Raw genomic sequence first — 24818 nt, 5'->3', positions numbered from 1 at the left:
ATTCATATACGTTCTCTGCCTTAACTACACCTTTTCCAACAGTATTTCAGAAAAACACAAATGTATTTCAGAAAACCTCAAATGTATTTCAGAAAAGGACAAATGTATATCAGAAAAGTTCAAATATATTTCAGAAAAAGCCAAATGAAATTCAGAAACACAATATTATTTCAGAAAAAATCAAATGATTTTCATAAAACCGCAAATGTATTACAGAAACGGGCAAATGTATTTCAGTAAAGCACAAATGTATTTCAGAAAAGCATAACTGTATTCTAAAAATATTTTTCTGAAATACATTTGTGCTTTTCTGAGAAACATTTGCCCTTTTCTGAAATACATTTGCGTTTTTCTGATAATAATTTCATTTCCTGAAATACAATAGTGTTTTTCTGAATTTCATTTGGCTTTTTCTGAAATACATTTGGCCTTTTCTGAAATACATTTAAGCTTTTCTGAAATACATTTGCTCTATTCTGAAACATATTTGAGCCAGAATTCGTGAAATCGATCAGTAAAAATTAAAGTTTTTTGATTTTTAATTTTAATATGGTGTATTTGTATCTCAGGAGCATGGAAAGGGATACCCATCAGCAAAACTTCGAAAAAATATATATTTCGCAAGTTATTGCATAAACAATTTTTATAGCATTTTTTCCTCGACTCAAAATATCTCATAAACTATTTAACCGAATTGGATGAAATTTTCACTTTATTCCTTTTAGGTCACAGTTTCTATTGACATATCTTTTTTAATGCAAATTTTATTTTTGTTGCTTTTTACTAATATTTATACTAAGAAAGTGGTTGCAAAACATCGTTCTGGAGCAACAAAAAAATTTAAAAATATTAAAAATATTCTTCCAGTCTAATTAAATAACATATGCAAATTTTAAGGTGTGTGTATTTTTCGTTTAGAAGATATCAGTACTTAAACTGGGCTCTGCATGTATAGCATCTTTGATTTTTCGATTTTTGAATCAATTGTTTTTTAGATTTTACTTGTCTTTTTAAATTGAGTCAGCTAACGGATTTGTGCGAAGGTGGTAATTCATATTTATACGTGTGTAAATTATTGAACGGCGGTAGCATGGTTATACGCGACGAATAACGACTGTCTTATAAGCAAGTGTACGTAAAATAAGTAAGGAAGCAAAAAAGCAGCAAAGAACATTATTCGCTTATTGTTATCTTTTATATTGCCTCATAATAAGACTATGCATAGTCACGTTTATAAAGGTGGGTTTGCAACTTCATTTTTAGTCCATTTAAATTTGTATATTCTTATAAATTCAGTGCTGCCACAGCTTTAAATATTTCAAATTATTTCAAGTTTTAACTATCTCGAAGTAATTTTAGTTCAGAAAAAAGCACTAAAAAAGGCACTAGGCACTAAATATTTTTTTTTGGCGTTTTAATTTTCAAAAAGCACTAAATCTAGGCTTAAAGCACCACTTTGGCAACTATGGGTAGATGTCGCCCAATGCACTACGTACGCTACAGCGGAATTGGACGACACGCCACTTCTGTTCAGAGGTGGGCAATTTTTACTCGAGAGCAACGCCAGCGTCGCAGTTCGTATACGTACACAGCAGTAATCGGTTCTACCACATTATGGTAGATCTGCCACTTTTTTGAGCATCTACCACACAAGGTCTGAAATTTACCACATATTCGCGTTTTTGAGAACTAGTTTTATTTTTGCTCGACATAATTTTCTTAATTTTAAGAGCAAAAATTGTCCAACACTAAACACTACATGGTAACAAGAATGATATAATACAAGATTCCGCATTCGCGACGGCGATGAATTTTCTCAAGTAAAAGTAAACAAAGCCGAATGGGAGGATAAAATAAATTGTAAAATAGTAAATATTCTCAATAATAAATTTTTCGACAGGAAACGTGGTTTTATTACGTTAAATTGCAAAATATATGATTTATAAAAAGAAGTAATGGCAAAAGTGTTAAAAAACGGCGATGAAAGTATTAGCAACTTTCAGTGCATCTAAAGTTTCTGAGGAGTTGTTTACTTTTAATTGAGAAATGTCAAAATCAGCAAGTCCCAAGTAGCGGTTTCTGCAACGTGCCATATTTGTTCGCTACATCCTGATGTAATAAAAGGTTGCAGCACTTTTTGCAGCAGACTTTTTTAATTTTTGTTCAAAGTTTGATCCAAAACCTGAAATCTACCACATTTTTTCCCAGATTCTACCACCCAGAATTTTTGACGTCCGATCACTGGTACACAGAAGCAAAGCAGCGAATTCAGTCTGCTTGCAGATTTCACCAAGGTAACGTCATGCTCGGCTGTGAATTGTTTTTCTTCGTAATTTTAGCACGCGTTTGCCGTATTTTGTGTAGAAAATTTACAAAAAATCCCCAAAGCAAAAAGTGGTGTGTTTTTCTTAGATTGATGTTTGCATGCATTTGCGACGGTTCAAACACAAAATAGTGCGGCCCTATATAAGAACTAGAGTTTATTGTTCAAAGAACTTTGAACAAGCCGCAATATCCGCTATGCGGTTATGCCTACGTATTTTTAATATAACCAAACTGTATTTTTCATGCCTTGTCCATTTAAAAGAAATATAAAATGAGCTGCTTGCTGACCAACGTTCAATAATTTTGTAATAAGTTCCATGATTTTTATAAAAACGTGCACAAATTGCATGCCATATTTTAGAATAATTTATTCCTATTTAAAGAAATCGATATAGAAATTTAAATGCTGGTTTATACGCAAAAATACTTAATGAATAATATTTATAAGTTATATTCTATTTTTAGCACTAAATTCCTATTTATATGAAAATAATAAAATCTAAACACCGAAATTATCTGGCCGGCCAGCATTTCAAAGATTAGATTTCAATAAAATTGTGTCCAGGTATTAAACAAATGAGTTAAACCTATTTAAATCTTTTACAATTTTACAAATATTAAATTTTTCTTATGGAAAAGTTTCTATAAACTAATAGTATTAGTTACTAAAAACTTTCACAATTCATTATTTCACTATACGTATAAGCAAAAAAGGGCAAAAGACACATGCACGAAAAATACCAGTTTTAGTACATTTATAAAAACGTGGCAACCATAACTGAGCAGGACGCACCATTTCCACGACAAAATGAGACTGTGTTGGTGTGCCCAGCCCCCGTAGCGAATGTCATGCATTAGTCACTTAAGAGTCTTGTACGGAAAAGTTACGTCTTAAATGACTTTGGGCTCCGTGTGTATGGAAGTCGTTTATGACTTTTTCGTATAAATGGTAATTTCGTCGTTGATGTCATCTGCATGACTTTGCCATGCAGTGATCATTGATAACATTCAAGCGACAATGTCCTGCAATGAACTTTTTATAAGTGACCGCTGCAAAACATTGTCCGTTATAAGTCTTTGATAGGAGTACACCTGCATGACATTGTCACCAGTGTCATTGTCAGCTATATGTCGTTTAGGATTCACAGCAAGTGCGACGATGTCACTAAATCCTCATTATTGACGATGTCACCGGTGACCATTTTCGCTACTGGGGCATTGCTCTAAATGAAATTCGTTGGTGCTCGTATGTATGTACATTAGACTACATCACTCCCCATACAAAAAAGAAGTCGGTACTTTTTTCCATTGCAATTAAAAAACCTATTATATTTTAAGACGTCCACCAAAACATTTCGGAAAAATATTAAGATTTAAGCGAGCTGGACCGATTTGATGTTTTTTGAAAAAATCCCCTCAAATGACAAAACGGTTTAAGCTTAAAAAATTTACATAAAAATATTAAAAAAATAAATAAAAAAAATTTTAAACGGAATCGTAATAATAAGATTTTTGATGCTTTTTTTTAACCTCTTTCAAAGATAGGGATGCGCGATATCGATACGATATTCAATACAGCAATATCGTTGTTCAACATATCGGTTAATTTATATCGATATCAGGTGTTGCGATACGATATCGATACAATATTTTGTTTCGATATTTGATGTATCGGAAAATTTTCTCCAAGTTCTCTAGGCTCCTGAACTGAAAATAAAATTGAGTACATAGTTGGAAAACGTGCTCGTAAATTTATTTCTTTAAGAAAATCTACAGCAAAGGCAAAATACTTCTTGCATAAAAATAGTATTAGCTAACCAAGACAAACCAGAGCTGCTGTATGGCATTTTAGGCTTTAGCAGATTCAATTGATCATGAAATTTTGTATACCGAACAAAAACTTAAAAATTCAGTTCTTTGAGGTCATCTGGAAACCCCATTGAATGGTGCTATTTGTACTTCACACAGTGTTGCCGTTTTGGTACTTTTAACCAATTTTGGTTATTTTTTTCTTGCCTGTGAAGTTGTTAAGATCTTTCCCAATTTGGTTATTTTTTAATATTTACTGTAGTTTTTAATTTTTGTATACGTAAAATACTTAAATCTTTGAGAAATAGTATAAACAAATACATTTATTCTGCTGAATATGGTTATTTAAATAAAGGTATTACTACTAAAATGGCAACTCAAGATTCGACTTATTTCGATAATAACCATGTGTTTACATATGCAAAAGAACATGTAAAAGTTCGAGGGTGCAACTATCGGTTCGTGTCTTTAATAAATCGTGGCGATTTAATCGCCAAGTTTTTGAAACGGCCCGGCAGTTGCACCATCTCTATGTTCTTTGCACACACATATGTACGTGAAATGACATTTGAATAATAAGAGAATCATTTAAAAGCCGCGAAAAGTTATTAGAATTCCGCGCAAAATTGGTGTTTCAAGTAAATTTATACGGGCTCATTGCTATGGATAAGTGAGCAGAAAATACACAATTTTGGTTTTATTTTGTATAATATGTATTTCTAAAAATCTTTTAAATTAGGTTCGTGATAAGACATAGGCCAGCTACACCTGTTGAGGTTGTGGAGAGTAGCAGCAGCAGTGGCAGCCCCAGCAGTGAAACCAAGTAAGATTATTTGAAATGAATGTATTAATATTACTTATTGTATTTGTTTTATAATATACAGACAGCAACGTAGTAAGAAAAAAGTCGCAGCAAGAAAATTTTGCCATGCATGGCTAGACCAATTTCCTTGGTTGCAAAATGTCAATGGGGCAAGCCATTGTATGGCTTGCGACAAAAAGTTGTCGAATCATGTCACTTATTTAAAGAAACATGGTTCCTTGGCCGTACATTTGCAAAACGTGGAAAAAAAGAAAAAACAAATACAAATCCAAAAGTTTTTGAGTAGCGAAGAAATAGCGCTATCTAGACAAGTAAATAAAATACGCTGAGCTAACACTTGTCATGTTCCTTATTTGCCATAACTTACCATTCCTTCTTATGGATTTTTTACCAGCTCTTCTAAAGGAGTGTTGCCCTGACTTTAAAATTGCTGCGGCTATTCAATGTGGCAGAACGAAGTCAACCGAAATTGCTGACATTTTGGGCAACAAAGCCAAAGATAAAATCGTATGTAAATTAAAATCGTCAAAATTTTCCCTCATTGTGGATGAGACAACTGATTTTTCTACAAAGAAATGTTTAGTCTTAGTTGTAAGATATTTTGACAAACTAACACAAAGGGTACATGATTCGTTTTTAAGCTTAATTGAATTAAGAAATTGTGATGCAAGTTCCATTTATGATGCAATCAAACAGTTTTTTTGTGAACAGGGTATTCCATTAAAAAACATAATCGGTTTAGCCACCGATGGTGCCAACGTAATGGCGGGACAACTTAATGGTTTAAGGGCAAAGCTTAAGCCCGATACTGATCTTTTTTATATTAAATGTACCTGCCATTCGTTACACCTATGTTCGGCGTATGCAAGTAAACAGCTTCCTCACAAAATTGAAGAGCTCTGTCGCAACATTTTTAGTTTTTTTTCCCAAAGCCCAAAACGTGTTGAAGAGCTAAAGGAGTTTCAGGAGTATTGTATGGTACAACCACATAAAATATTAGGCGCTTCCTTAACAAGATGGCTTGATTTAGAACAAGTTATCAATAGGATAGTTGAACAATGGAACCCACTATATTTATATTTCTTAGACCGAGTTTTAGAAGTTAATGGAATTAAAGCTCCCGTATTGGCAAAAAAAATGAGTGAATTGGACGTGAAAGCATATTTTCTGTTTTTGTCATATATATTAAAAATTATTAATGACCTTAACAAAGAGTTTCAGTCAGAAACGGTTCGCTTACCGTATTTGTACACGCATTTGGAAATGAATGTAAAGCTCATTGCAAGCAATTTTTTGAAGCATGAGTACGTCAAAAATTTACCCTCATTGGAAAACATGAATATAACCAATGAAAGTAATTATTTACCTTTAGAAAATGTTTTATTGGTTGTAAAGCAGAACTTTATTTGAAACAAAGTGCAATGTCGGATATACAGAAAACAGAAATTAAAAAAAATATTTTAAAATTTTATTTAGAACTTTTAAATCAAATCCAAAAACGGTTTGACTTTTCCAGGATAGATTTAAAAAACCTTTCTATTATAACACCATGTAAAGTTTTATCAGAATCAGATATAGAAATAGAGCCCTTGGTAAATCGTTTTTCAAGTTTAGTTGAATGCGATGTTGAAGACGTTATCAGTCAGTGGAAGCTGTTAAGGTTTTCCAACATTTGCTTACAAAAAGATATGGACATAACAGACTTTTGGACAAAATTGTCATGTATTAAGAACGGCATGGGAAATTACTGCTTCGAGGAAGTTAGTGGTTTTGTAAAAAATTTGCTTATACTGCCTCACAGTTCAGCAGCTGCTGAACGGCAATTCTCAAATTTAGCTTTAATTAAAACTAAACTTAGAAACAAATTGTGTTCGAAAACAATAAACAGTATAATGCTGTCTAAAGATCACCCATCTCTCAAGGGAAACTTCACTTCGTATGGTCGGCTAAAGACTACTTCAAATGAATACATACTTAGATAGTACATATATAAATACCTCGTATATGTGAAATCCAATACCACGTCATGTATGTACAATAAAAGAGATTTGGTTATTCTTTTTCCATTACAGCTTACTTTATAAATTTAAGTTAAGATTAATAATAATAATTTTATAGCAAGTAGGTTCAGCGGAAAAACCATTCCACAGTTTTGAAAAAATCGGTTTTTTGCGCTTTTGTAAAATTTACTTACCATCGTATACGCGGTACTGCGTTTGGGGTATACGAGGTATTTCGCGCTGAGCGACGATATAGTTCAATACAGTCCAATTTTTAATTTTTTAATCTTAATCTTAAAATATATACAATGTGGTTGTTCGCGCTTAGGTATTAAGTATTTCATTGAAGTAGGAAACTGTGTACCTATGTACTTATTTAAAAACATCATTTAATGGTAATGTTTACGAAGATATTAACATATATACATATGTACCTAATACGGGAAGACTGATTTCCTAAAATATGCATTTACATATATATATATATATATGAATGTATTTCATTTATTCAGCCTTAAAAGGATTTACTTTTCAAAAATGCAAATACCCATGTGTATATTAAAAAATGTCTGACTGCTATTTTTTATTATTTCTTTTTTTACAATTAAAAATTGATTTTTTGATTGATTATAAAATAATTTGTGATGACCTGAATTGTTAATCTAATAAAAAAAAAATTGGTTATTTTTCCTTACATTTGGTAACTTTTTCGTGTAATCTTGGTTAGAAAGATCTTTGAGCGGCGGCAACACTGACTTCACATTTAGAAATACATAGTTATGTACGTATGTAGAGGTATGTCTCTTTGAAAGTACTAGACATGCTTGTGAGGAGGGGTAAATCAAAGTTGCAGAACTCTGGTTACTATTTTTTCGAACTCATTTGAGGCATTCACAATGGTGTCGTAAGTGTAGAATTTTTGTATGTCGTAAACTTTAAAAGCTTAAATAAATGTTTAGAGAACTTGAAACGACAACCAACTATTTTTTAACACTACAACAATTAATAATATGACTTGGATGGTACTTTGCGAACCCCCTTAATATATTTTTTAGGCGTTTAAAATTTGCGACATACAACAATACGACACTTACGACACCGTTGTGAATACCCCAATTAAAGTGCATCTTATCCAAAGTAACTTCGTTATTTGAATTTATGCTTATTCGCCTTTTAATTACAAATATACGTGGTGCGCAAAAACTATCTTTATTAGCCATTTCGTTTTCGATATTTCTGATATTCTATATATCGATATTATTTTAGTAGATATATCGGTATCGGATATTGTGAATTTAGAATATCGCGATACCGATATACCGAATTTTCATTGGCGATACGCATCCCTATTCGAAGATTGGTATAAGAAAAACTTTAATAACTCAACCTAAACTCTTCCGATTTAGACTTGTGAGGTATCATTGGAAAGGTATTTTCTCACCCTTTTTACTTCTTTACTAATAAGCTCATTCAAAGGATGAAAGAGAAAGGTAGGATGAACGAACATCCCTCAAAGCTGAATTAAGATGTGTTGGTATTTGAAAAAAAATTGGGACACGAATGACTTTTTTTGCACATAAATAAAAATAGTGGGAAAATACCTTTCTACCGAGATCCCATAAGTCTAAATCAGAATAGTTTTGGCTCAGTTATTTAAGTTTTTCCTAAATCAATCTTTGAAGAAAGTAAAAAAAATGGCATTTAAAATCTCATTATTTCGATTCCGTTGAAAAGATTTTTAAATATTTTTATGCGGATTTTTTAAGGCTAATCTGTTTTGTCATCTGAGGGGACTTTTATCAAAAAGTTCTTTAAGAAACTATTTTTATTCATAAAAAACTCCATTTTTGGAGGTGTTTTCAAATTGGTCCAGCTCGCTTAAATCTTAATATTTTTCCGAAATATTTTGTCAGACGTCTTAAAGTATAATAAATTTTGTAATCCCGGCGGAAAAACAGCCACAACTTTTTTGGTGATGCAGTCTAATGTACATACATATGTATATCGTCGTTTAAAGTACAAAACCGCGTATCGTCATTCTGCAAAACCGCGTAACTGACATTGGCTGCCAAAAATTGGATTTGCTCACACAAGCTCTTGGCTCAATCCTTATCCATTCGTCCTGTAATATACTAGCCAGGAATGCGATTGCTTTATAAAAAAGAGAACCATTTTGAAATATGAGCGTTTTTACGCTCTAGAAAATAATTTCTACAAGTTCACATACGTGGTTTTGCATTTTGCTGATACGCGGTTTTGCATTTTGTTGATACGCGGTTTTGCACTTTAAACGACGATATGCAACTGTGTCACCAATGTATTAATATCAATGTTGCCGTTTTAGCCCTTTGGGGGCTAGATTTAGCTACCACACACTTTGTTTTGCCACATAAATTTAAAATTGCCCCTAGCCCTTCTTTTAGCCCTTTGGAGAATTTATTCATCCTTGGCATGAAAAAGTTGTATATGCTTAATTTAATCTAAATTTTTTCATTAAGTAAGAAATGAATTTTTAAACTAAAAAATACTGATATACACATATATATACATATATGTATTGTATGTTCTTTACGTTTTTATACATACATACTATAAAAGTGTTAGGGCCGTTAATTTATCTATTAACGATTTAACTATAGTTTAAAACGTACAAGTTAACGGCCCTTAATATGGTTAATTTGTGAAATGGCCCACTAAGTCGATTGACCATGTATGTTCTTGTGGTGTGTGCGACTTCAAAAACTATTTGAAAATTTTATGATTGCACCAGCATGCTTGTGTCGTGAATGGTGAAATTAGCTAATTTAGTTATAAGCTTCGAGGCTGATGGTACAATCATTTGATGGAGCCAGCAAGCTGGTTTCGTATCTATATTTGCCCTCAGAAAAAGTCAGCTAAATAAACTTCTCTCAACACATCATTTGGCAACTATAACCAAATAACGTAATTATAACTAAATCATGTGTTGAAGAAAACATATTTAGTTGACGTAACTAAACTCGTTTCTCAATGTACACCAAAAGGTTTTTGGTTGGATAAAATATTAGCTATTTTCCAGAGTACATTGTTTTATTATACCATTACTTATTGAAAATGTTTGCGTGTATACTTAGATATGTATATACAACGACTTTTTTTAGCCCTTTTTTAAAAAGAATTTGGCTGCCACTAAAAATGATTCGCGGAAACACTGATTAATATCGTTGAATTATTTTAATATCTATTGCAAAATTTTATACAGACAAGACTAAAAAGTAGAAAATAAAAAACATAGAAAACCTTTTTAATATACAACGCTTTTATAAATGGACTAAAAAGTATAAAAAAATAATATTTCTCAGTCCCATAGAATTTGTTTTGATAACTTTTGATTTTGAAATTTTAGCAAAAGTTATTATAAAACATTTATGAGATTGAAAATGAAAAGCGTGGGGCGCATGCAATACAAAGCATTAGATTTAATTGACAATAGTCAAACTACTTAACATAGACCTAAAATTTCTACAGAGAAAGTACAAATTTGTGAACGATTTTAAGCGGTTGTTATTCATATATCCACATGCATACATATATTACCGTTCATATCAATTCAGGTCTATTACATGCGCCCCACGCTTTTCATTTTCAATCTCATAAATGGTTCATAATAATTTTTGCTAAAATTTCAAAATCAAAAGTTACCAAAACAAATTCTATGGGACTGAGAAATATTATTTTCTACTTTTTAGTCCATTTATAATAGCGTTGTATATTAAAAAGTTTTTTTTTAATATAATTTATTATTGCTATATAAGCAACCGTATGACGACTATCTCTCGTATAGTATTTTCACATCAAGTTGTCAAGGCAATGCTTATATATTTAAGATGACAATGCAAATAATAATTATCCAAAGGGAAAGTATACCTCATGGACTTTAAAAGAGTGCTGAGTTATTACAAAAATAGATTTACATATGGTGAGAATTTTCAGCTTTCAAAGAAATGCCATTTTATTAAAGGTATAATAAATATTCATATGAAACAAGTAGAGCTCAGTAAGCTCGTCCCACCCGTCACAAAAAACTGTCCCACCCACCACAAGCTAGAGGATTTTTGTTTTAAACTTTTTAATATGATAATGCCATTAAAGCATAAAATGTGCCTACATACGAGAAAGACGCTTTCAATGTGTTTAAGCGACTTACGCACTTAAAATACACCTCTGCTAAAGAGAACGCAGCCACCCTCTTTTCGAACTTACGGCAGTTAGATGTGGCCATGCGATTGCTATCAATAGGGGCACCTTATTGGTTCTCCTCCCTTTCCTTCTTCTGTTCTTCTCCTTTTTCGACCATACGGATTGGACCATCATCGAGAAAGTATCATTTTAACCAACTACATCAACCGAAGGAATTTATCAACTTCATCAACGTGGAGTATTTATCACATACATCATTTACTTTGCTAAGTATCAATTTGAATTATACATCTACATTTCAATTACTGTTTGGAACATCTCTGTGTTATATTTATATTGAATTCTCATTCTTGTACTATTGAACTGCAATATTGTCTCATTAAATTGCATATGAATTACATACATGCGCATTTGCATTATTATACAAATACTTGAGTGCTTCACATCGATTACCCTTACACGTGTAGATCCGTACCTACACGTACCTCTAACAGATTTGAGAAGCAGAGGCCACTTATTCTAGGTCTCAACCATTTCCCTTCTCAATTTCGTACATAGGCGTTTACCTCCGTAAGCCCTCCAACACAATGAAATATTTATAGTTTGCTGAAATTGGGAAACGTATCCAGCAACTCAGAGAGTCGGGTGTCATCTTTGTCCCATCCGCCTCTTTTGTAAAATGTTAATTTTCCCTGTAATTTATATATTACTTTATTAGTTTCGTAATAATCTGATATCTGACTTCAAGTGTTAAGGTTTTGAGACTTTTTCAATAAATGGTTAAAGAGAAATGACATAAAGTTTGAGCAAAAACGAGTTAAAATATCCCAGCTGTCACGCTGGAATGCCCCGTTTTCATAAATTGGTCCATTTTGTGCACTCCCGTCTAAAACTATGTTCAAACAGGCCAATTAGCTGAGGCAATTAAGCTTTAAATTGTGGCATTGAGTTTGGTGTTCACACACACGTCTGCTGCGTAATTAGCGATACGAAATCAGCTGCTGGAGTACCTACAGTGATGGAAAAGTTGGTACAATCGTACCTTTATTTAGTTTGAAAGTTCATTCGGTACAAACACACAATTTTAGGTACATTTGGATCGTAGCCAAATAACTTCTTAGAAAAACAGTTCTTATTAACCGACTTCCAAAAAAGGAGGAGGTTATCAGTTCAACCGATTCGATAATTCCTTTTGCATCGTAAAGTTAGTGTCTCAGAGGTGGTCCCATACTAATCTGGTTTAGATGCGATCATTGGATCATGAAATATATATATATATATATATATATATATATATATATATATATATATTATATTATATTAATATCTTTAACCGGGAGCGATAAATTACACAATATCTTTGACTGCTTAGTACAATTGTAATCGGCTTCGTATAATTTCGCGACCACGTAAGACAATACGAGCATGGCCTTTCCGACCATGATCAACAGCTTGTCCACAGCGCGGAGCGGAAACTAGGTCTTCCCGCCCGCCGCACTCTAATTATTATTTTTATTATAAATTATTATGTATAATTAGTCTACTCTGTAATATATCACACATACTTAAATATCTAAATGTTCTATTCCCATTTGTCTGTAAGAAAACATTTTTCTGTAGACCAAATAAAACAAGTAAGAAAGGCTAAACTCGGGCGAAACCGAATTTTACATACCCTCGCGTTATGTTCTTTGTATGCATGTAATGTATTGATGCTTGCTAGTGCTTGACCGTCTCCTCTGATTTGTGGCGTTCGCCTTGATATTGTTACACATAGGGGAGGGACCTACACTTTTACGCCGACTCCGAACGGCGATTGTATGTTTATGGGAAGCTGTTTTTTCAAGGCAGAAATACACTAAGATGTTTGCAATTACCTGCCAAGGGGCGATCGCTTTTAGAAAAAACGTTTGTTTTTAATGTTAGTCGAAACCTAGGCTCGATCCCCGGCTTTTGTTCGAAATCAGAGGTTTCATCTTGAGCGATTATGAATTTTAACGACAGAGTTAGCTGGGGCATGCCCACTTTTCAAAAATTTATAATAATCTTACTTTGTAATCTTATTTTGTACTCCAGTAGTTACGAAAATACCGTAGATTTAAATTTTTGAAAATGCTGTTATTTGGGAGGGAGCCGCGGTTATTGTCCATTTCAATACCAAGCTGTCTATCTCGTTGAGATATCTCAAGTTTTGCTCGAATTATCTTGTAAACGGGCGGACGGACGGCCGGACGTTAAATCTGGCATAGCTTTATCGGGTTTTATATGCCTTTTAAGAATTTTGACATATAAGTACGTTCAATCATAAAAATACTAAGTTCGATTAAAACCGAGATTGATTGACTAGGCGTACATGCTAATTTGAAATAAATAAAGTTTGGAATAATTTTTACAAGATTTAATTAAAAAGATATTACAATATTTATAGATATAGTCATAAGCATTAGTTATGTGATAAATAGAAAGAATTGCAAAGCAGAAGTACTTAACAATAAAGATCTTAAAATGGTTTTGAAATAAATTTCGTATATTTTTACAAACATAAAAAGATTTTATAGTTTACAGACTTATAACAATATAACTATACAAACTACATGATTTGCTTTGCTTAATATTCAAGGTTTACTTATGAGCATGTAATAATAAAATAATTAATTAATTTATTTTTTTTACTAAAAGTACTTATGTTTTAAAAATTACTTAATTTTAGCAGAACAGTCAGAAAAACTAGGATCAAACATTTGAATAACCTACAGAAATGCAAATGCCATCATGGTAACTGTGAATCGTTTCATAAGTTATTGCGCTAATCAAGTCTCTATCCATGTTCGAGAACGCCCAATCAATTTGAGACCCTATAGCTGTAGTCGAATATTGTAGATCTAATAACAAACTAAAATTGTTTTCTCTTAAAAGATGTGCAATTCTATTCGTAGTAGTCTTAAGGCATAGATTGAAATCCCCCACAATAATAATTTCCCTATTCTCAAAGTCATTGCAGATAATGTCACGTAATTCTGCTTCCAAGTCTCCAATAGGGAAATTTGAATTTCTGTAAAGCACCAGCACATATATATTATCGTGGTTAAACAATATGGCTTCTAAAGTCTTGCGAAGAGAATACTTTTGAATGGTTCTACAAAGTTTAATGGATGAAGCCATTTCAGACTTTGCATACACTAAAATGCCCCGTTTGTTTCTATTCTATTTAATTGACTAAAGCCGGGAATTTCAAAATTTTCGGAGGGATAGCTCCATGTCTCGACGAAACATAATATATCCGAAGTCATCATCAAATAATCGCTTCTAACATCATTAATATGAGCATGAATGCTCTGGGCATTATGATAAATTATTTGAAGTTTTGATGTTCGAGAGAGCATGAAACTAAAAGTGGATGTTAAGGATTTTGACGTTTTCCAGTCAACCAGTTCCTTGAATACAGGATCTTATTCTGTAAATGGGCATGGGGGCACAAAATTTCCTAATATAAATAGACCATCAGCACTAGTGGCTCTACTGCAAGCTACATGCAATGCTGCTCAGGGCATTCTAGCTCGTGTATGTACAACCACTGTGCTATACGTCGCACCCTGGCTTTTATGAATCGTTATTCCCTCCGCTGGAACAACAGGAAATTGGTTTCTTTCAACAGTTATTTGCTCATTCCTTTTATATTGAAAAGTGCTCACTGTTTTTTCAATTGGCGTCCAAGAAGCATCACTAGGATGAGACTTTCTTGATCTAGCCAACAAACCCACTGATGGTTCCAAAAACTTTAGCCAAAGAGTTGATGGCATCGATGATTCGAAATTAATATGCATCAGTTGGCCAGTTGCACCATTTACTAACCCATCACCTGTATTGATATTAACAGTTATCATATATTTGGTAGTAGTCTTCAATGTCAAGTTATACGACAGGCCCTGAGTTTCAGAATTCTTAAAAAGCTTGACCCTATCTAAAATATTGGAAGTTTGTCCTCCGATAGCAATACCTTTAACAACATCTTTGGCAGTAGATAAAATGGCTGAAGTTGAGATCTGACTAAGTTTAAGGGCATTAAAATTATTGGATTCTTCATTAGACCAACATAAATGAATGGCTTCATTGGGAACTTGGTTTAAGCTAACTATTCGGCTATTGATTAAAGATATGTCCGCACTTGTCATAATGCCGGAAGCCATATTATTTAATGCGATAGCAAAAGGTTGATCCCCACGTTGCCTCATCACCTCAGTTAACTCAAAATATTTAAACAACTCCCATAGAAGGGAACCAACTAAAACGCTATAATTGTCGCTTGGGTTGGGAGAGAAAACCCATCTGTCTCCGATAGGAGAAAGTTGCCTCAAATCCCCGAAAAGAATGACTGAAATACCTCCAAAAGGACTGTTGGTTTTGAAAATTTGGAGTTCAAACGATGGTTATGAGTCTGATACATAGCCGATATCAAACGACTCTTACCAACTCCTGCTCCATCTCCCACAAACTCATAAAATGGCTGATTTGTTTTGATTTTGTGTAGCATATGTGTCATATACGTTCTCTGCTTAACGTTTAGACTTCGAACTAATGAAAAAAGTTCTTCTGCGGGAATTAAGGGCGGAATTTTTTTTAGTCTAATATTACCATCAGAGTCACTTTCATTCGTTGACGGGTCTTCTCCATGCAGGTCTAGCAAATTCAAGCCAGAGTTTACTTCCGGGAGCCCTAAGATCCTAAACTCGTTATCTACTACAGGTTGGACATTTGGCTCATTTACTTCAAAATCTACTTCTTCTCGAAGTCGATCTAAAACATTCTCAAGCTCGCGCTGCTCAAATACATTGAAATATGATGTGCTACACAAGTTTCCCCGTTATCGTTAAGAATAATTTCTCGCTCTTCACATCGCCATGGACGGTAAAGCATGACTATTTCCCTGAAGTAATCACTTCTAGCAGTATCAGGACTAAATCTCCTGGACCTAATGACACATGGTTTGGTACGTTTCTTAACGAAACCAGTACCGTCTCTCAGGGGAAGCGCATTCCCACGTCCAATGAAATTATCTTCCTCTCTCTCGTCTTCACTACCATCAAGTTCTTGCGTACTGCGAAGAATTCTGTGAGCTATAGTATTGCGAGATTGTTCCAAAGACCGAATTGGTGAGTTCTCGCGTCGAGTCCTCTGCTCCCTGGTATTCCTATCTTGTTCGGCTGAGCGAATTTGAGGATTTTCGCGTCGAGACCTACGTTGGTGAGTATCCCTACTTTTCTCAATAGCGCGAGATTGAGGGTTCTCGCGACGAGATCTATGCTCTCGGGTATTTCTCTCTTGCATAGCTGAGCGAACTTGAGAATTTCCACGGCGAGACCTACGATGATGAGTATCTCTACTTTGCTCAATAGCGCGATATTGAGGGTTCTCGCGTCGAGAGATATGCTCTTGGGTATTTCTGTCTTGCTCGGCTGAGCGAATTTGAGGATTTTCCCGGCGAGACCTAGGTTCATGAGTATCTCTACTTTGCTCAATAGCACGATATTGAGCGTTCTCGCGTCGAGAGATATGCTCTCGGGTATTTCTCTCTTGCTCGGCTGAGCGAATTTGAGAATTTCCGCGGCGAGACCTATGTTGGTGAGTATCTCTACTTTGCTCAGAGGAGCGAACTTCCGGATCTAACCGACGTCTAGACCGATTTGCTGTGCTTCGGGATTGTTCATTTGATCTATGTATATTATCTTCCCGAAAAGATTGCATCTGCCTTCTATTTGGGATGCGTCTTAATAACGTAGATTTTTGTCTTAATCTAGGCATTATACTTTATCTGTGTTGAGTATAAAAGATATAAAAACTTACGTAAATTAAATTGCTTAAATACCTAAAAAATTTTTCCTTATGACTCGTTTAATAAATTGTATCGAATTCAGAGACGTTTCGCTTGTTGGGTTAAACTCTGGTAGTAACTCAGCAATAGGTTTGTTCGTCGAAAATCCAGCAAGAATTATCCAACACTCAAAATATCAGAGAGTAAGAAAAAATTCTCTCAAATTCTCTCTCATGTTGAGAAACTTGCAAATTTCTGCACGAACGCAAATTTGCAGGAATTTGCAAGTTTCGCTGCCAGCTGGCGTCCACGGTTGCATTTCAAACATAAAAAATTTTTATAGAATTTTTAAAATTCTTTCGGATGGCCAAAAACAGGATATACATGTATATTTCTTGTTGTTCTGACTTTCATTAACATACATTTCAATTTCTTCATCCTACTAGCTGTCGGGTTTCTTAAATCGACTCTGGTTGCAATTGCATTCCTATTGCGAATACCATTTTTTTCAGCCGAATTAAGTTCAAATCATTGGAATTAACTAAATTAATTATATCAACAATTATTTGCTTCCTTTTTCATAAAAAATCGCTCGTGTTTATAAATTTTTAAATTTAACGAACTAATTTATTCAAATTATTGTAGACAAAAATGCAACCATGCGCCACAACCACATGTTTTTCGTGTTTGCAAATTCTTGCTGGCAAAATTTTTTCCAGCAAGAATTTGCAACTTCTCTCCAAGAGAACTGTCACTTTGCTCTCACAATTTTTGAGTGTTGGATAATTTTTTGGTCTGCACGAACGCGATTTGGGCAAAAATCGTGATAATTCGTACAAATTCGTACAAATTTTTTGCTCGACGAACAAACCTAATGCCTTTTATCTTATAAGAAGATTGCGAATAGTCGTTACACAATGGAATTGGAACATGGGCTGTATTATACACACTATTTTCAATTGGAATTTGCTGTATTGGCGCAGTTTGCTGCATCGGCCCTCTGCCACTGCGGAACAAAATTCATATGCGCGGACGTTGTTGTAATCGCACTCGTGTACATTGCTGAAACTGGCGACGACGTTAGTGTCGGCTGAAAATTTTGCACTCGCGAAGTCACACGCGCATCAACATTTGTAGTTGCTTGTGTATTTATAAAACGCCCTATTGTTCTTTCGAGAGCTGTTATGCGTTGGGCCGTTGCGATGTCTTCTTCTATTTCACTTTCGCTTGCAGCACTTAAATTAACTTTTAGTCGTTGCAGTAGCTGGTTTTTCGTGCCACACGTAGGCAAACCAGCATCTTTGCATCTCTTTCTTAACTCTTTAAGTGTTAGATTTGTAGTAGACATTTTATTTTGTTTTGATTTTACTATTCGTTTGTAGTTCTAATTAGATTTTCGTGGCAGGTATGCATAAACGGGTGCGAAAAGAGATCAACACGAGTAAAAAAACAAAAGGAGTACGAAATAGTTGCAAACGCAATTTTTCAGACGTTGCCGAAGATGTGTAATGAAACGATGAACGGTGTAATGACGAGGCAAAACGACGAAAGCGCAAGCTACAAAACTGCGATTTTGAATTTGGACCGTTGAGCTCAGCGACAAAGCGTATGTCCACTGGAGCCCCGATGTCCACGGAAGTCTCAACAAATGTTAGGTTATGTTCAGCGGCAAAGCGTATGCTCGCTGAAAACGTCGATTTCGCACAATCACACAACTAAACACTTTGTTTGTTCCATTTGTACAATTTTACACATTTCGTTCTATCGTTTGCATAAATTTTACAGCGTTTGAAGGCGTAGAAGCGAATCTCGCTTCGGAACTGTCACGTATATAGTGATTTTATGATTACCAGGATGTCCGATGCGAATAAAAACACACTGAATATTTATGCTTATATGATTAGCATATGAATTAACTTATATATATCAAGCAAACGTCAAGCTGTGAAGTTGTACTTTATTGTGCTCTGATTTTGGCTTTCTACTTACTAAGTTCATTGTGCTAATTCTGTGTTAAAGTAGTGATAAAAAGTGCTTATGAGCATCAGAGCGTGAAATAATTGACGCTAAGTGAAAGTTATTGGTTTTGTATTAAAGTAAATTTAATTAAATTTCACTAGCATACATTCTAATTTTGCCGAGTCATTTGTTGCTATCATTGTTGTTGTATCCTTTGTAGTTAACATTCATTTTGATTTTGCACATTTGTTCTACTCTTTTTGTTTACTTCTTCTAGTAATTCTTGTCACAGCTGTTTGCGTTGCGTTTATTAAGTGTCATAATTACAGTGATACTCAAACCATTGTATAGGCTTACAAGTATGGAAAGCGCCAGTTTGTTTGTTTACATTTGAAAACAGCTGAGATCACCTGATTTTCAATTCTCTCATTCTCCGCACAGAGTTACATTCAAGTTTCAGAAAAAACTTTAAAATGTAAATTGAGAAATATTTTAGAAAAATGTGTTTTTATTCATTTGAATTCAATAAAAAAGAAATTAAAAATGCATGCCAAGTCTTGCATTCCCAATAATAACGATAAATGTGTATGTTCCAGGCAATAATTTAAAATATTTGTGAAACTTATCGTTTTGCGCTAAAACACAACAATGTGTGTAAAATTCGTTGTCATTGCTTCTGTTTTGAATATCATATTCGTGCCTGCCGGTGGAAAAAATAGGTAAATTTGCATTTGTTTTCAAGAAAACATATCAGTTAAAATATATTTCTGTCCAGGGCGACATACGGACAAGTAAGATGATAAATTTGTATGATGAATATCGCGGAAAAACTTTTGCATCAAAATTTCTATTCTAATTTGCATTTGAATTATGATATCAACAGGGATGCTTTGGGACGTATTTTTTTAAGACAATTTTCTTATAAATCTTGAGATTGTTGATTTATTTTAGAATTAAAAAAGGTAGTTTATATTAAAAAATATATTTACACCAGCAGTATGTAAATTACTTTTATTACGAATTGAAACGATTTTAATGAATATTCATGGTTACCATTAATAGTAGTATGAGAGTTAGATCTAAATGCATATTTGACAAGAAAGATAGAATACAAGATTGCGCCGTCCTGGCGGCGATGACATATCTGTACAAAAAGTAATAAAAGTCGAATTGGATGTTGAAAGAAAATGTGAGAACAGCAAATTTTCTTAATAATAAATTTTTCGATAAGGAACGTGTTTTGATTGTGCTAATTTGTAATAGCCTTATTCATAAACCATAAAGTAGCTTAAAAAAGCTTATAAATTGAAAAATGTTTGTAAACGGCAATTTAAAAAGCTTTTTAAAATTTTTATTTTTTATTAATAAGGCAATAAAAATATATGATTTACAATAACTTTTAACAAAGGAAATACGAAATAAGTTGATTTTTGCGGAAGTGGGTATTAGTGAGTTTCAGTGCATTTAAAGTTTCTGAGGTTTCGCTTACTTTTAGATCAGAATTGTCAAAATTGAGAAATTCAAAGTAGCAATACAATAATCATCGAAAAGAAGATTGTGCCCTGCTGTGATGAGTAAATTTACCACAATGAGGAAGAATATAACAATTAAGTGAAAAAATTTTATATTTACAAATTTAGTGAGCAGTAACGCGTTTTAAGAACGATATTTCAGACAAATCGTTAATGAACAGCTATTTTTCCTTCCCGTCTGCTTTGGTTTTGGCAAAAAGTCATTTCAACCATTAAATAATATTATTTGCAAGAACCATTCACTAAAATTGTAACTAACTTTTTATTATTTATTAATTCCTTTTTTATATTCAGCAATAACAAGATGGAAAAAAATTATAAACCAAAATTAGTAATATTTTTATGAATGTAGTTATAAAAGTTCACAGAGGAAACGCCGGAAAACAATGTATTGGAAACAACATAAAATGTATGGCAATTTAGATGTCAACAGAATAACGGAAAAACGGTCAACAAATTTCTTATAAAATATTTTGATTTTTGCTGGGTGTAAATGAAAACTCAATGAGTATTAAGGAAAAGAAAAATTTAAAATAATAAACAGAAAAAAGATGGGTGCACCAAAACTTGAGTTAAATGTTTTTCCCAAATTCTTAAAAAGTAAACAAATCGATTTTTTTAATGTTACTTTACATCTATTTTCTTTTTTATGAATAAGGCCATAAGCATGTACCCTTTTTATAAATACATCTTATAGCAATATGCTATATATTTATTTATACACTTTTTGGCTGGCGAAATATGTAATTTTTCTACTTAATAAAAAAGCGTATTCAACCACATTACTTTTTTTTAATATTGAATGGCGCAACACAACAACTCTTTTTGTTGCACGAAACCCTTGAACACGTGCCTGTCATCTATTTCTTCTGTTTCGACATTTCGTTATTTTGCATTTCTTTCATTTTGACGTCATTCGCATTGTCAGATTTTTGAAATTCGTTTTGGTTCGATATTCTGCTATTTCATAATTCTTTCATTGTCATGTCATCCATCTTCCATTTCTTACCTTCCATTGCCGTTCGCATCGTCGAAGGTGCCTGTCAAACACTGCCGCCATCATGCTTTTCAGTTTGGCAGGCACGTCCGCTGTTAGAAAGAGAATAGACAAAAAGGGGCATAGGATTCCATACTTGTAAGTATATACGATGACTCAAACAGTTCCCTACATTTATTTAAAGCTATTTACATCAGCTCCTTAATTGTTATAATTTATTTTGTTTGTCTTTTATTAACGAGTGTATTACATAAATCTTTCAATATGAAGTGTGATCTTGATACTTGCCAAATTAAAAGCAATTCTGAACGCTAGTTATCGTGCTGGCTGTGTGATGGTATTTACCATCTGAAATGGTTTGACGGGAAGAATTCTGGACGCTATTAATGATGGCAAGGGCCTTCGCTGGTCTTGCGTAAAGTAGAGGTCAACCGAAGTTGATCTTTTCAAGCTATATAGGCAAACCAGAAATGGTTTTACAGAAATAGGAAGAGAATTGTCGGTACTGACAGAAAAATTTAAGCATTATGAAAATATGTTTAAATCATACATATGCTTAGATACCTTGCAATCTGTTAAGGATATCCGTGTGTCTAAACGTAAGCGTCTTCATAGTCCATCTAAGGAAATTGCTGCCGTTGCACGTCAGAATAATCTTCCGACGGACTTAATTAATTTATCCTCTCCGTGTTCTCCAGCATCAGAATCCTCAGCCTCAAAAGACCCTGCAACGAAATCTGCTTCGGATAATAAAGAGCCTGAAGTATCCTCCCCTTCTCCCATTGAAGTGGTGGCATCATCTTCAAAGCCTCCACCGCCTTCCCTATCCTCAACTACTAACGCAGAAACTCAACCCTCTCCACCGGTAGTCCAGTCTGATACGAGGAAACTAGTTGTGGTTCCGCCAAAGATGTCAATCTTTGTTTCTAGATTTTCGAGAGACACTATCGAAGACGATATAAAGCTTTACATCTCATCAAAATTACAACTGTCGACTTAAGCATCAGAAAATTTAATTTAAATTACGAAAGAAATATTGCTTCATTTAAAATTGACGTAAATTTAGATAATTTTAATGCGCTGCTGCTTAGTAGTTCTTTTTGGCGCCTCGGAGCTTTCGTTCGTGAATTCGAATATAGGCCCAAAAAAGTAAATAACTTAGCTAATATTCCCCGTCATAACATTGAATCAAAAAACTAATTATTAAATCTGCTTTAAGTATTTATTACCAAAATGTAAGAGCCTTAAATACTAAATTAACGAACTTATACTTTAAAGGCCTTGAATGTAATTATAATATTCTTTCTTTTACTGAAACTTGGCTGAAACCTCACATTTTCAATTCAGAGATTCTTCCAAATAATTATCATATCTATAGACAAGATAGGGAGGACAGAATCAGCGGTGGCGTACTCTTCGCTGTAGACTCTTCAATACCATCTGAAGAAGTTAGTCTTCCACACATTGATTCAGTAGAGTTCAAATGCATTCGTGTACAGGCTGGAAAAGGGTCTCTTTACTTAGCTCTATGCTATATCCCTCCCCGATCTGACACATTGGCGTATTCAGGACTCATCTCTTAACTGAAATCAGTTAATTTACTGACTAAACCCTCTGACTCAATGATTGTGTTGGGTGATTTTAATTTACCAAGCATATCATGGAACATCATTGACAATGATATCGTACCTTTCGCGTCTAGTGCGGTCAACAACGTATTTTTAGAGATGGTTGAACTCTGCCTAACTCAGGTTAATGTACTTCACAATAAGTTTGGTAAAGTATTAGATCTTGTTTATGTTGTTGATGCATCTAAGTCCGTTGTAAATAAGTGTGATCCACTAGTTTTGCCCGAAGATGTCTACCACCCTGCTATGGAGGTTATAAGTTATAACTGATGGTCAAAATTGCAGTACCTAAGCATACGAACCAAATATTCGCTTAGATTTTTCGAAAGCCAACTTTATAATGCTTAACAAAGAACTGTCTAAATTGTCGTGGCCTGCATTTAAAGAAAATATTGAACAAAGCGTTGCACTTTTTAACTTTACTTTACATAAATTATTTGAAAAGCATGTGCCTAAACGCATGTATGTTCCTGAAGAGCCAACACAGTTATGGTTCACTAAAGAACTGAAAAATTTTAAAAACAGAAAGTCGCGTTATTTTAGATTACACAAAAAACCGGTCTACACTCATACTATGTAAAATACTCACTTTTGCTTCATAAGTTTTTTGAATTAAAAAAAAGTGTTATAAAGCTTACTTGTGTAAAATCAAACGGCGTATAATATATAACACCAAATCATTTTATGACTTCGTAAACTCCAAGCGAAATAAACGTGGGTTTCCTTCCGCCATGAAGTATCAAAATACCGTCTCTAGTGATAATCAAACAATTTCTAACATGTTCGCTCAGTTTTTTAAATCCAATTATTCCATTAACTCACATGCTAACATTGACTATCCTTTTAAACTATGTCCAATGAACTCAATAAATATCCCAGTAATATCTCCCGATGATGTAGTGTTATCTTTTTGTCTCTAAGAGGCGAGATACGATTTCCAAAATATATAAGAATCCAGCACCATCTTCAAGTGCAAAAAAATAGAAACCCCAATTTCCTACAACGAAATTGTATCGGCGCTTAACACTTCTAAAGGAAAGTCCCCAGGACTAGATAACATTTCTTATCAGATGATAAAAAACCTTCCCAGACCAGTAACAAACGGTGTCCTGCACTTATTCAGCCCCACCTTTGAGAGTGGTATTTACCCTCAAGCATGGAAATTTGCCAAATTCTGCGCTATCGTTAAGGCCAATAAACCCATTACTGAGATATCTGGATATAGGCCCATATCTCTTCTTCCATGTTTAAGAAAAACCCTGGGGAAAATTATCTCCAAACGATTGATGTGGTTTCTCATCAGCAGCAATTTTATTAGCCATCACCAGTTGGCATTCAAGACTGATCAAGAAACAATGGATGCGCTACTATACTTTGATCATAGAGCCTCTACAGCCATCAGCACCAAAAACCACCTAACTTCTTTAAGCCTTGACTTTCAAAAAGCATTTAACCGAATTGGTCCTCATATTGTCTTAGAACAACTCGAAGACTGGAAAGTTGTTACAAAAATCTACAACTTTGTTAAAAGCTTTCTAACTCATCGAAAATTCCGTGTCGCAATCAACAATGCATAATTCAACATGCACATTTTACACAATGGCATACCCCAAGGGTCACCATTGTCCGTAGTCCTGTTTATCATAGCTTTCAATAGTGTAAGTTCTATAATTTTTCAATACAATCATATGGAACATATAATCTATGCGGACGATGTACTTGCCCAGCAAAAAACACGATTACCACAGAAACGAAAG

General features: G+C 33.8%; 1 protein-coding gene across 1 annotated transcript; it reads left to right on the top strand.

Annotated features, from left to right (window-relative positions):
* Positions 1–4679: 4679 nt before the first annotated feature.
* LOC118749863 lies at positions 4680–5286 on the top strand. The gene is made up of 3 exons (XM_036484643.1): positions 4680–4804; positions 4874–4957; positions 5019–5286. Exons 1-3 carry the CDS (start codon positions 4797–4799, stop codon positions 5284–5286), a joined length of 360 nt encoding a protein of 119 aa, XP_036340536.1. The 5' UTR covers positions 4680–4796.
* The last annotated feature ends 19532 nt before the right edge of the window (positions 5287–24818 follow it).

The sequence above is a fragment of the Rhagoletis pomonella genome, unplaced genomic scaffold (genome assembly GCF_013731165.1).
Source record: "Rhagoletis pomonella isolate Grant_MI unplaced genomic scaffold, Rhpom_1.0 Rhpom_scaffold_00069, whole genome shotgun sequence".
Taxonomy (NCBI): domain Eukaryota; kingdom Metazoa; phylum Arthropoda; class Insecta; order Diptera; family Tephritidae; genus Rhagoletis; species Rhagoletis pomonella.
The sequence above is the reverse complement of the archived record's forward strand: the minus strand, read 5'-3'. Positions and strand labels throughout refer to the sequence as shown.